We start from the raw sequence: 14715 nt of genomic DNA, 5'->3' as shown, positions 1-14715 counted from the left end.
GATTTCCTCTAACATCTTTAAACAGGAAGTGAATAGAAATGTCCTCAATGTTACACAGATAACAAAAAATAAATAAACTGGTAGGGGTATATTAACCCTTCCATAGTCAATTGAAAAGGGTTCAAGGATGTTTGAGTTCATAGGTATCAGCGGTCTCAGAGGGCACCCAACAGTTATTTCTTCAGTAACATATATACATGATGTATCCGTGTGCCATTCAGCCTTTAAGAGGAGTGCTATATAGAGGAGGAGCGGACTTCCTGGAGGGACAAATTGGAGTTGAGATTTGTGGATAAACCTCCATTTTTTATTTTTTTGTGCTGGACGGTTTGTTGGAAAAAAAAAAGAAGTGGAAACTGGAGTTCTGATTTAAAATGCACCTTTCATATTATTTAGCTTCATTTAATCATTGTTGTATCCTTTTTGTTCAATTATAGGTTTACTGGAGGAAAACTGAACATGTGTTACAATGCTCTTGATCGTCACATAGAAAATGGACGAGGAGATCAGATTGCTGTTATTTATGACAGTCCAGTTACTGACACCAAGCAGACTATTACTTACAAAGAAGTATATGAACAGGTAAATCACTTCAGCAGACATTATCATAATAATATAATACAAATATTACCTTTTTTATCTTTCATTCATCTTTCATTTCATTCATCTTTCATTCATCTGTTTTAATGTTTTATTCTAAAAAGGCCATTAAAGTGCAATTCCATTTTACAGTCAAATCTGAGCACTCCATCCTCCCCCCAAACTATAGTTATTTTGTTCCTATTTACACACCATCTAAAACTTTTTTTTTTTAATTTCTTACATGTTTACTTGTTTCTTTGTAGCAGGTTTATACATGTAGCTGCAGGCTATTCTAAACAATTTCAAAGCATAAGTGAGGTAAAGTACATTAACTTACAATGTACCACCCAAGTCTTGAGATGTTTTAATCCTTTGTTGGGGCAGACAGTTGATAACTGATAGTGAGATCATCCAGCACAGTAAAAACGGGGTTAAGTATGGTAAACAACATATCTCCAGAGCCTCCTCATTAAAGCCCCACATTAGGATAACTTAAAAAAAACCCTTAATATTTCCATTTTGTCCCTTGTTTCTAACTATTATTGTTTTTTTGTCATGGAACTTCACATACAAAAAAAAAAAACGTATATATTACCAGAGTTGCTTGGATAGGCACCATTATCAATAAAATTACAAATGGATAACAAAAATATCCTTAAACATGGGACTTTAAAGGTACCTAATGATGCAGTTCATATACAATACTATTAAAATTCCATTTGTTTATTTCATTCATAAAAACCTGAAAACATGTGGCGTACTTTGCCCAACATTGCTTCTTTTTTATATATACAGAAATATATACATTGAAATTCTACATTAAAAAAGTTCTGCACTATTCCAAAATTATAATACAGCAGATTTTTACAATATATCAACATATAGTGAAAATAAACCAAAAGTGCATAATAAACACCAGAAAAGAAAATGGTGAACCTCCTCAAACTGTGAACTCATCACCTATGTGCTCCTCCACCACATGGCATATCAGAAGGCTTACTGGAAAAATGTGACCCTCTGTGCAAGAAAAGTCAAGTATCACTTGTTATAAATCCGATCAAATGATGAGGTTCTGCTTTTGAGTATAGTCATCACTCCCCTCTGGTATGATAGTTCCCTTTTGACTCTCCAATCTGCAGACATTCACACCCACCTCACTCCACCCAGGGACAGGCCTCTACAAATAGGTTTCACAGCATATCGTTACCCTTCCTACCCTATTCAGCAGTGGCGTAACTAGAACCTTCAGGGTCTGGGGGCAAGAAACCACGAACGGCCCGCTGACCCCCCGTTGGGGCCTATGGGCTCTTTCACACGGGCGGTGTGCCCGACTGAGCCCGTTCTGCTCAGCGGGGGATCGATCCCTGCTGAGCAGGCGGATGACAGCTCCGTCTCTGCTCTGTGTGCAGAGACGGAGCTGTCATATCCCCGCTGTCCTCTATGGTGAGATTGCATGAGAAAAGATCGCCTGTCCGTTCTCATCTGTTTCCATCCGATCCGATCCTCCAGACGGATGGAAAATAGGGTTTCCATCCATCTGGATTTCATGGATAGGATCGGAATCGGATAGCAGCAGGTATCAGCGGAGATGTCTCCACTGACACCCTCTGCCCCATAGGGAAGCATGGAGCATCCGATCAGGTCCGCCTGAAACTGACAGGCGGACCGGATACCCCGTGTGAAAAGGGCCTATCCCTTCTAATCTGGTGGCGGAATTCCAGGGCCCGACATGGTAATAACACATCAAATCCCTCTTCTGCAGCTCGCTTACATTGAAGTTAGCATGAAACAGTATTGATAGGGAACACCTGCGACCAAGCAGCTGTAATCAGTGTGAGGCTGCAGGCATCACTGAGTAAACAGTTCTTCAAGTTGCATTCAAAGAAGAGGGTAAAGTACCTGGAAATGCATCATGCACACCCTTTCTCCCAACATCCTCCAGGCATTTTGACAGCTGGCATCCTCATGGGCAGCCTAGAATGCCACCACTAATATCTATACTTTGAGCTGGCTGGCTCCCTGTCATCCTCCCTCTCTGTTTACTCAGTGATGCCTGCAGCCTCACATTGATCACAGCTGCTTGGTCTCAGGTGTTCCCTATCAATGCTGTTTCATTCTAACTTCAATGTAAGTGTCCTGCTTATTTTAATAAAGTGTTGCCATTGCTGTTTATTTTCTTCTACATTTAAGCTGCAGAGAGCTGGTGACTGTCAGTTACAGTCTCTGCTCTGCCCCTCCAGCGCTCACTAGATCTCTGGGTTGTGGAGGGTGCAGGAGCAGCTGGCTCAGGCTTTCAGAGGCTCACTGAGGTTGAAGATGAAGCTGCCGATCCAGGCAACTGGGTGGATCCTCACCATATGGTTTGGATTGTTTCATAGCCCTGTGGACTTTAGCCCGCTGTTGGCTAAAAAAGGGTCACAGGAAAGGGTCACAGGAGTGCAGAATGAGCTACACTCCTGTGATCCATAGAAGCACAGCCAAAAAAAGCTTTGGCTTTACTTTTCCTTTAAGAATTAATACATTAGGAGTAACAGGTCCTCTTACCAATCTAATATTGTAAAACAAAACTTTCTATATACTTGCTGATAGCTGCCAGCCCAGATTATGTTTCTGTAGGAAGCACTGCTTTAGCTTTTCCATTTTATAAAGGAGTGCCAGTCTACATGCAGTGACAAATGCTTTGAAGATACTGTTTCTCCTCCAATTCCTGCTCCACAGGACTTTGCAAGCACAAGACCTCTCAATGCAAGATGGGTATTTCTGCGAAGTCCAACAGTGGTAATGTAAAACTGAGGGCAGAAACAGAGCAATCCTAGCAACGCAGGGTAGAGCACATATACTGTGTGTATATACTGTATGTATGTAGGTGTGTGTTTGTGTATATTTTTATATATATATACATATATAATACACACGTGTGTGCGTATATATGTATGTGTGTGTGTATATACAGTATGTAAATATAGTTATATATATATTTATTTTATTACGACTCCATATAAAGCAGATTTTTATTTCTTTAAGATCAACTATATTGGTGGCTGTTAGCTTTCCCAAGCTTTTGTTTAACCCCTTAGTGTTTTTTCCTTTGAAGATGGAGGAGTGATAGATGTGGGTGATGTGTTTTACAGCCTCACCTGATCCTGTTGGCTTGTAAACTAGTTTCCCCCTCTGTGGTATACAAGTATGTATTTCTCTGCTGGCAAAACGCATGTTTTCTGAAATGATTGTTCTTGCGTATCCTGTCACAGTAAAGTCTGTTTTCATGGTTGGCTAACCTGTTCTTTTGAGAGAGATGGCAGTTATTCATCATTGGTTCAATGTCTCTAGACATATCAGGCCAACACGTTATCATTGCTGTTGTCGGTGTGAAGTAGTGAATGCCTTGGTGAACTGTGCATAGCTTTCTATGCATTTTACAAATGCAGTGCTTTGGACTTATTATGTCCCTTGTTAAGGGTAGTTCTTGACAATCAACAGCAAATGGCACAATGTCCCAAATTCATGTAAGCTGGAAGATGCTTGTGCGATTGATTTATTTTTTTTCCCCCTAAGTAGGACACATTTTTTCAAGAAACCGTATAATTGCTAATCAATAGTCAGTCATTCGTGACGGGTTAGGGCTTATTGGTACTGTAGCGTACTGTATCGTGCATGTGACATGAGGTCTCCAACTTTCTCAACAAAATGTTTCAATTGTTACATGTACTGTACCTCTGTGCTCACCATATCTGCCCACTGTATGTTTTGCAAATATTTTGACATATAGTAATGAAAAGTACACTTGCTTTATGGACTTTCTACGTTACTTGCAGTCAGAATTCGGCTTAGCAATACCAATGTAAAACATGTAACATTTTGCAGCTTACAGTCATTAAAATTGGTTGCTGCATTTGTTTTCGTTTTCCAGTCTAAGAACATTTTCATCAAGTACAGACAATTCTTGTTGATGTAGCCATAAATGCAGTGTCTTTGTTGCTTTTTGTGAGCTGCGCAAACAGAAAAAAAACAATCTTTCTTGTGAAAACTACTAATCCCGTCAACCTTCATGTAATGAAAGTGAACAAAGGTAGGCACGTGACATCCATCGATGCAGTGGAAAGAGTTACATAGCCGTGCGAGGACCGGAAGTGTGTTAGTTACATGGTTAAAGAAGAAAAAAATAATAAAGGTAATGCAGCCACCACACCTAAGGACTGGTAAGCTGCAATATAGTCTAATTTTGTTTTTAAGTTTATGTAAACCTTAAACTGTAATAGGGAATTCTCTTTACAGTGCTTTAAGTACGAATGAACCATTGCAGGTGGCATCACATTAGCCTATTCTCCAGAACATGGCCAAGATAAAGGGTGGGCAGAAGGGTCGGCTGCCCGTGGCGCAGGGTGTATTTTAGAGATGGGGAGGTGAAAGTTCTTTTTATTATAAGGCTGACTGAAGTAGTTACAGTAGATCAATACCTCGGCCTGGCGCTGGAAATGGCAAGGAAAGGAAGAGGTAGGGGCTGTGTTGTCTCTCCCCCTCTCCTCCTGAGCTTGTACATAATGAAAAGGAGGGGGGGTAATTTGTCATCATTGCCCTGGGCACTGGATGATCTTGTCCTGGCACTGCTCCAGAAAATCAAATAATCTAGAACTGTTGTCTGATCTTTGCTGTGCACATGGAGCGTAAGCAATGCTATGTTTCTTACTGATCTGACCACAGGTGCATTGTTATCTATGGAACAATGCGCACAGCTGCATAAAGGTCAGTGATACAGCGATAAGTACAAAGTTGTAAATTAAAAATAGAAAATTGGGCGTTTGAGTGCAGTAATATAGGTTTTTAGATGTATATGCGTGTATATTGTGACACTGGCAACTAAAAAAGAATGCTAGAAGAGATGAAGAATAATTCTCTACTTTGTATGCATATCAGTGGTGGAACTACCAGGATCGCAGCAGTAGCACTTGTGACTGGGCCCTGGAGTTCCACCACTGTGGGGAGGGCCAAAAGCCCAGGATGTGGCTCAAGGGTTGCTGGCTGCAGCTATGAACAGAGAGTCTCTATTATACACTCTGTCACACTGCCCAGACCCCTCACTGACAGCCCGCCCCCCCTCCTCACATGGACAGGTTAGGAAAGAGATAGAAAGCAGGATCTTCTCCTCCTCCTCCTCCTCCCGCCCTCCTCTTGCTGCATGTGCCTGAGGCCCCACCCACATCCCAATCCCTGGCAGCTCTGTACCTCGCAAAGTCCAACAGCTGGCAGGTAGATAGTGGAGCAAAGGCCAACTTGTACAATGGATGCCATAACCCTCCACAGTACAACCTTCCTACCTAATCAAACATCTCAGTGATTGAAAACAAAGCAGCACACAGGTGGGTCAGTCATTGAAGAGCCTGAAGAGAGAGTGGGTTGCCACCTCCAGAGCCCCTCTACCAACACAGTGGCCCGCTGGGGTTTTGCTGGTGTGGTGTACAACTAGCATGCTCTGCCAGCCTATGTGTATGTATAGCACAGGCTAGTAGGCCTTGCCTGCTGACCACAGTGGTGGAACTCCAGAGCCCGAGCCTTAATCCATGATGAGTGAAGTGTCCCCCTTCCTCTCTTAGCTCGCCAGCCTCTGAGCACACTAGCGTAAGGGAGAGCTCTGTGGGCTTTGGTGAGACCCCCCTTACATCTGGATTCCCAGAGCACCCCTTACATCAGAGTTCCCCTTTACATTACAATTCACAGAGTTCCCCCTTAGAGCCCTTTCACACGGTGGACTCTGCCAAGTGGATCTGCCTGCTCAGCTGGGGTCTCTCCGCTGATCCCCGCTTAGCAGGCAGATAATGGGTCTGTGTCAGCTCCACTTATGCAGAGTGGACACGGACACAGCCCACTGCTCTCTATAGGCTGGTCTGACAATTCACTAGACAGATGGTGAATGGATCCCAGTCTGTCGGTTTTCATTGGATCGGATTCAGGCAGGTGTAACTGGACACATGTCTATTTACATCCACCTCCCCATACAGAACAATAGGTGGTCCAATCGGTTCGCATGTGCAAAAGGGCTTTTACAGTGCATGTGTAAATTCTGCAGACTCTGAAGTAACAGGGGCACTGGGAACCCTGATTAAAGAGGAATGCTGGGAATAATGATGTAAGTGGGGGCTCCAGTTATATCAGAGTCTGCGGTGTTCCCTCTTACATCAGAGTTCTCACTGGTCTTCCTTAAATCAAAGTCCCCAGAGTTCTCCTATATCAGAGTCTACAGAGTGTCTGCACAGTCCCCCTTGCAGTTTAAGGTAACTCTGCAAGTTCAGATGTACTGTAAAAGGGAAACACTGCATATTCAGATGTAAAGCGGAACTCTGTGGGCTCTGATGTAAGGGGGGGGGGGACTCTTGTGATTAAATATATGCAATTAGAATTGTTATTTAACCACAAAATATACAGTATGTATAGTATTGTTAAAGGGAAAAGGGAGGAAAACATGGGGGGAGGGAAAAAGGGGAAGGGAAGAAGGGAGGGGGAGGGAGAAAGGGGAAGGGAAGAAGGGAAGGGACACAGGAAAGGTATTGGAGGATTGGTGGGACTTTGAGTGAGACTCCTGCCTTGGGTCTCCATCCCTATGTCTACTTATACATGTAGAGCACATAGTGCTCAAAAAATTATTTGGGACTTTGTATGAGATGTGGCCACTGAGCACATGGTGTTATAAATGATATTGCATATACCTGGGCTGGTGAGCACAAAACAAGTATAGAATCAATTAACATCATGTGTTTTAATATTGTATAAATGGCAGTTGACAATGATATATAAATATAATGCAATGGGGGTAAAAGGGGTATGTATATATAAGGTTTGGTAAAACATATGACAACATGAATCAACATTCAAAGAGGTACTACAAAACATTTGTGTATGCCAGATGAAACTTGTGGATAAATTGTTTGCCTCATAAGCTCAACGCGTTTCGTGAATTACATTTTTCACTTCCTCAGGAGCAGGCATGGTAATGACATCTAAAAATATATATACACATATAAATGTGATATTACATCAAATAAAGGAATGTTTTGTAAAATTAGCGCAAGAAACTGAAGCTTACACATGAGTATGGAATGTCAGTCAGGTGATGGAAACGCCCGGAATTGAGTCCCCAATGGGAACTGAGAAAGCGGCCTCCACATTCACAGCCAAGGCGCAAGATCCATGGTGTGGTAAAAAATCAGGAAGAGGTATTGAAGGGCTCAATTTGGTAATAGCATGACACTGTACAAAAAGATATAAATATGCATAAATCAAACCAGTGATCCATACATAAAATTCATGAGCATATAATGATAAAGAAAGATGAGCCCAAACCATATGAAAAAGGAAACCAAGTCAGAATACCAAAAGTGTGAGGTAGAAGTATGTGACTATATAAACATACCATAGCAGAAAGAGAAAAGGGTGAGACATGCATGAAAATTGTCTGAACTATGTAGACCGGTGACATCCCTAAAACATCAAAGAAAAGGGTGCTGAAAAATAGAAAAGTAAAGTGAGAATCACACTTATTAAGGAAGGAGAGTCCCAAGGGTGAAGATACTAAAAAATGTGACGAAAAGGGGGATGAAAGTGAGGTTGGAACAATTAAATAAGGTGAGTCATGGAACCGGGGGACTGGGAAGTAAGCCACATCAGAGAAAGCCGGAGGGGTCCATTGCCTCCTGATTCGAATGGGTCCGCCCCTACCAGTTTGAAGGGAGCAAGAAAGCTGGGAAATGACGGTTAGTATTGCTCCTGGATGTAATTGGTGAAGAATTGGGATGGCGGTGGGAGGGCCTTTCCTCCTGGGTTGAATCTGGCCTTGCAAAAGGCTTGTCCCCAGTTGAAGGCAGGCTCTCTCTAAGCTGTCCACGTTCCAAACCTCCTGGTAGGTAAGGGCTACACTCGGTCTGGCCATTGGGCCGGGGTAGAGAAGGCCCGTAGTGTATGTGCCCCTGGGGTGGCAGCCCAGGGGTGCCTTAATTCTCACTGGTGAGGGGCAGCTCGCCTTGAGTTTTTCGGCACCATGGTCACTGCACCTACGCACACTTTTTTAAGCACCTGCCTCTTGGGCAAGGCCTTTTGGCTTCGACCAGAGGAATTTTTATTCCGGCCGGAAGGCCTGCCCTTGTATTTTCACAAGGGCACTAATTCACCTCTCCACTTCCCCTCCCCCACCTTTTTGTTTGTGTGTGCTTTTTCTTTGTAGTTTGTCACTTTCTATCACCTTTTTTTCACTTGCACGACTTGTAGGGTGTGGGTCCTCGGGCCCTACCTTGAGTCTTGGGAGGGGGTGGATATGGCCTTTTGGCTTGGTCCGCCCTCTCTCATGGGGTCTCCCTTCGGGGGAGCCCCACTTAGTACTCGGTGGGGGCTTTTTCGGCAGTCCCCCTGAAGAACGGGGTCAGTCTGGTTTCGGCCAGACAGACCATGAGTACCTTAAATCCCTGTCAGGAGTCTGGCGCCCCGGGGGATCGAGGTTCGGGTCCTACCTCTTCGGAGGGAAGACTATTTGTTTGCACACCCTGTGCACTTTTTGTGTTCCTCACGTTTGTGTGTGTGCACTTTTTTATGCACCGGGTGAAGTCTTTTGAGTGTGTTTCACACGCTACGGGCTTTTAAAAGAAAGAAACATTTATATGTGTATATATATTTTTAGATGTCATTACCATGCCTGCTCCTGAGGAAGTGAAAAATGTAATTCACGAAACGTGTCGAGCTTATAAGGCAAACAATTTATCCACAAGTTTCATCTGGCATACACGAATGTTTTGTAGTACATCTTTGAATGTTGATTCATGTTGTCATATTTTTTACCAAACCTTATATATACATACCCCTTTTACCCCCATTGCATTATATTTATATATCATTGTCAACTGCCATTTATACAATATTAAAACACATGATGTTAATTGATTCTATACTTGTTTTGTGCTCACCAGCCCAGGTATATGCAATATCATTTATAACACCATGTGCCCAGTGGCCACATCTCATACAAAGTCCCAAATAATTTTTTGAGCACTATGTGCTCTACATGTAACAGTATGTATAGTGTATACTACAAAAAAAGAAAAAATTTTTGTCCGCTGCTAAAGCACATTGGTATACATTGGCTTGAAGAAAAGTTGCAATCCTGACCAAGACGCCAGGAAGGGATCCTGCTGCAGGACCATAATCAAGGGCCCCGTTATGTTAGAAAAGGATCCCAGGATCATTGGAAAGGGCCCTGGGACCAGCGGTTGGGGGGCTCTTTATGGTTCCTTGCACCGGGGCCCTGAAGGTCTAGTCTGATATACATGTATACACATTTGCATGTATACGCGTGTTTACACAAGGTCTTTACAGAACATTTTACTCAGGATCTTTCTGTCAACAAGATCCTGAATATAAACATCAGTAAATTATTACATCTATGCCCAAGAGGCCTTATTTCTTACTTGCACTGGTTTGTGTATGCTAGCAACCATTCTCTATTGTAGGATCCTGATGGTTGTCCTACACCAGGGGTCTTCAAACTACGGTCCTCCAGCTGTTGCGGAACTACACATCCCATGAGGCATTGTAAAACTCTGACATTCACAGACATGACTAGGCAAGATGGGAATTGTAGTTCCTGAACACCTGGAGGGCCATAGTTTGAAGACCCTTGCCCTACACTATTTATGGCACTTTTCCACTGCAAGTACCGGCTCGGCTCTACTCGGCCCTGCTTGGCCCTGCTTGGCCCGGTTTGCTTTTCTACTGCTGGCACCGCATGGTACGGTGTTGGAACGGTTCGGTATGGTTTGCTTTTCCACTAAAGTAGTACTAAAGTTAAGTGGGTGGGATAACCACGATTCTCTGAGCAATCAGTGGCTAGTAGTGACTGCATGCAAAGGATTGTGGAACCGTAATCGAGGTGGTACTGTTTTAGAGAGCCGTACCGTTCGGTTCCATGTAGTGGAAAAGCGCCACCGTACCGTACCGAACCGTTCCCACACCATACCATGTGGTACCAGCAGTGGAAAAGCACAAAAGTGAGCCGAACCGTTCGGTTCCATGCAGTGGAAAAGCGCCATTAGTGGTGTACTACCCTAGCTCTTTTTTTTATACATGGTGTGCAGAAGAATAGATATTGGGTATTTATATGAATTATAAGAATCCCTGCTAGTCACATATGAAAGTTTTTGTTCCCCTCCCCTACATGTTTTACTATCTAAAAATACTAAAAGATTTAAAAAAATAAATTGATCCATGTTCATGCATTTGTTTTATTGTAATATAATCTGTGTACAAATGTATTTATTTAATTACAGGTACTTTTATAGCACCAGCAAGTTACACAGCACTTCACATATATATTATACATTTACATCAGTCCCTGCCCTCAAGGAGCTTACAATTAGGTCCCTAACTCGCATTCATACATATACATACTAGGGCCAATTTAGACAGGAGCCATTTAAACCTACCAGAATGTCTTTGGAATGTGGAAGGAAACCAGAGTACCTGGAAGAAATTCAGACACATGGAGAACATGCAAACTCCAGGCAGGTAGTGCCATGGTTGGGATTTGAATTGAGACCCTAATGCTGCTAGGTGGAAGTGCCAACTGCTTAGCCACTGTGCTGCCAATATAATCTGGGAGTATGTGTTATTCAGTGAAGCTCTTTGCTTATTTTTTGCTGTAACGAGTTGTCATCCAAAGATTTGTAATCCTGCTGATGAGTTTTTCATCTAATGGTTCTGCCCTGCAGTCCTTTAATGTAGTCAGTGGTACCCTATAATCCAAACTTGTTTGCTGGTATTACATGTTAGCTTTGTGTACTGACTTCTCTTTCTATTAAAATGATTTCTGTTTCTCTGGAGGGATTTGACCCTGTGCTTAGTTTTCAGACCCACGTAAGTGTTTCAGCAATAACCTCTGCATAAGTCCCTGAGCTGTAATAAACCTTGTATATGACTCATTAGTAATATTTTTGTAATAGCTGTCTACCGATTCAAATTTTATTAGAAACGGTTTGTCAGTATTAAAGCTGACCTGGGGGCACAAGAACAGTCATTTAAATATACTCTTCAATAACAACACAGGATAGAAATCCTTTGCTAACCTAGATATTATCTTAAAACGTAGCAATGACATCACTCTGCTGCACATAGTTTGTGCAGAAAGCAGAGCTGTGGAAGGGGCCCAGCAGGTCCTTTTTATTTCAGAAAACGACATGGTTGGTAGATATACTATGTAACAACACCAAACTTGAGGGTTAGGACATGGGGGGGCGGGTCAGTGATTACGTGACCAGAATTCTATTTTGGATTTAGTTGAATTGCGTGTTTTTTGTTTTTTTTTCAGGGGAAATGTTTTGACACCATCTGCAGACCCCTACAACCACAGGCCATGGTTGTGGGGATGAGGTCTTTGTCCCCATCAACCTAGGGATAAGGTGCAGAGCCCCCCACCCCAAATTACCCCCTCCCCCCATGTTAAGGGCATGTGGCCTGGTATGGTTCGCTCGTGTCCCCCTCTTTACTGGGCTGCATTCCCGGATAAGGGTCTGGTATAGATTTTGGGGGCGGACCCCACGCAATTTTTTTTTTTTTTTCTACCAGCATTTTTTTTTCCTCAGCTGTCAGCAAGGAGGCCCATTGACAGCTGGTGACTCATCGGTTGTTAAGGACGCCGCGGCTGGCCCCGCTTCTTAACAATCAGTTTATACTGTGCCCCGATTGGGCAAAACTGATGCTCGGGCCAAACCGTTCGCTCAACTCTAGTGGTCAGATGGATTCCCAGAAACCTAGCCTGTACCATGGAAATGTAGGTGTCAAGAGAGGCTTCGCTATAGTACAGATGCTGTTTCCAGGCACACACGTATGCGCATGCACCAGCCAAGAACAAGCCAAACAGATGTGGGCAAACATGCGCATATGCGAATGCGCAATCGCAAGCGTGCATCTGTCACCAAGGATGGCATCAAACCGCCTATTTAAACGAAGCTTCAGCACTGGATAAATGCTGTTTGGTCTACAGCGTTCTGTGTATGTTCCTGATTTCTGTGTTGACCTCTGATCTTGCCCCGTCTTGCTCCTGACCATTCCTGTCTGCTACCTGTATTGACCCTTGCCTTCACCCCGGATTCTGTCTCTGCCTGCTGCACCTGTTTTATCCTGCATCCATTGCCGTCTTTGCCTGTGACCTAACTATGCTGCTGTCTGCCCTTTATGCCTAATCTGTCCGTCTGTTACTGACCCAGCTCGCCTGACCCTTCTTCTAGCTCTTCCAGCCTACTGCAGCTTCTTCAGTCTAGCTCAGCATCTTCAGGCACCTGTTTCCTGCTGTGCATCCACCTCTGTCATGAGCCAAGCCTAGCCAGTCTGCCTGCTTCCAAGCAATCCTGCTGGCATGTCTGCCTGTTGTCTCATCTGCCTGCTGTCAGCTACTCCTGGCTTCCTTCCCGACTACTAGCAGCAAGGGCTACTTGACTTATTCTAGGCTCTCTTACCCTGCCGTACTCCAGTGGCTACGGTCTCACCATAAGTGGGCCTTACAAGGGGCCTTCCTCTGCATGTCGGGCCTGCGTGAGAAGGTGCTCCAGGCAATAGCGGGTTAATAGGACTGGTGACCAGGAGGATGAGCCACAAGGGCTTATGATATGCATCCGTGCACATGGACAAGGGGTGAGTTTGGCAGGAACCAGTCATTGGCCTTAAGCTCTGCATGCAGGTGAGGATATTTGGCTGCACGTGCTGGTCAGATGTTCATTAAAGGAGCAGCCAACCCACATACAAGACCAGTCACTGTGCATAGACAGAGAGAGTAGCAGCGACTAGTCTTGATTACAGAAGGCTTCTGTACAAATGGCAACATAGATTACCACAAAGATTTGTAAGAAAAACACAAAGCGTACCCAAGATTCAAGTAAGAACACAAATGCTATTGTGTTTAGACAATATACTGTATGCTTTTCCTGGAGTTTAACTTTAAAGCCTATCTCCCAAGGAAATCCAAACATCCTCCTCAGCAGTGAAGCTGCCTCACACTGCAACAGTTAAAGGCTAAGTTCTCCTTTCTGCAAGAAATAACACATGCACATATTTTTGCAGGCAAATATAGTGCATTTATTATTTCTTGCACAGGAACCTTCAGAGTCTTGCTCCTGTGATCTGTGGATCGTGGGTGCAAAGTCAAGCTCCTGGAGACAAGTCCTTCATCTTTCTTTCCTGTTCCTTTGTATGGGCTTTCTGGTAGAAATCTGAAGGACATATCAGTGCAATACGAGAGTGCTCATCAGCGCCCCTGCAGTTCATTGAGAACTACAAGCCATTTGCCGTAGTGGCAGATGGGCCTTGCAGTTCATTCATTCACAGATTTCTGTGTGAGGGCACTGTGGTTGGAGGTCCTGTCACACGTTATCCCCTTAATATGGGTGTAACATGTACCATGATCCAAAAAGGTGAACTTGGCCTTTCAATGCTCATTTAGGTCTAGGGTACCAGAAATAGCAGTTTTACTTACCTAATCCCATCTCTCCCAGCAGTTTGCACTGTCCTCTGGTCCTCTATGCACCTGCTTGTGGGCTGTTCTTTATGTGCAATGCAACGCTATGGACCCTGCACTGCACTTGATGATGGCAGTAACTACCGGAGCTTAAGGGAGAAAAGGCTGCAGGGACCAGTCTAGCAGTGGGTAGGGAGCCTGTAAGGGTTGGGGCAGGTAAAAAAAAAAATTATATAATATATATAATATATATATATATATATATATATATATATATATATATATATATATATATATATATATATAGTGTGTGTGTGTTAAGTATTTTAGAAGCAATATCTACATTGTATGTTGTCACATAAAAAAAAAAAAATAGTTTAACCACTTTACCACCGGAGGATTTTCCTGCTTAACGTCCAGGCCACTTTTTGCAACTTGGCACTGCGCTACTTTAACTGACAATTGCGCGGTCATGCAACCCTGTACCCAAACAAAATTTACGTCCTTTTTTTCCCACAAACAGAGCTTTCTTTTGGTGGTATAAACTTATTTGGTTCAGATGGTGTCAAGCGTGTGTGGCGGCAACCAGGTGAGGAGTACAAAGACAAGTGTGTCTTCCCTACAGTCAAGCATGGTGGTGGGAGTGTCAT

The 14715-nt window shown here is 43.5% G+C and overlaps 1 protein-coding gene across 1 annotated transcript in view; it reads left to right on the top strand.

The window, feature by feature from the left end:
• ACSS3 (acyl-CoA synthetase short chain family member 3) overlaps window positions 1-14715 on the top strand; it is a 220542-nt gene that overhangs the window by 81491 nt on the left and 124336 nt on the right. The window contains exon 3 of the mRNA XM_082255186.1: window positions 438-582. Within this exon, the coding sequence (XP_082111312.1) occupies window positions 438-582 (145 nt within the window). The remainder of the gene's footprint in view (window positions 1-437; window positions 583-14715) is intronic.

This window comes from Pelophylax lessonae (genome assembly GCF_965119305.1).
Source record: "Pelophylax lessonae genome assembly, chromosome: 4".
Taxonomy (NCBI): domain Eukaryota; kingdom Metazoa; phylum Chordata; class Amphibia; order Anura; family Ranidae; genus Pelophylax; species Pelophylax lessonae.
Note: the sequence above shows the minus strand (reverse complement) of the source record. Positions and strands in the feature narration are given on the sequence as shown.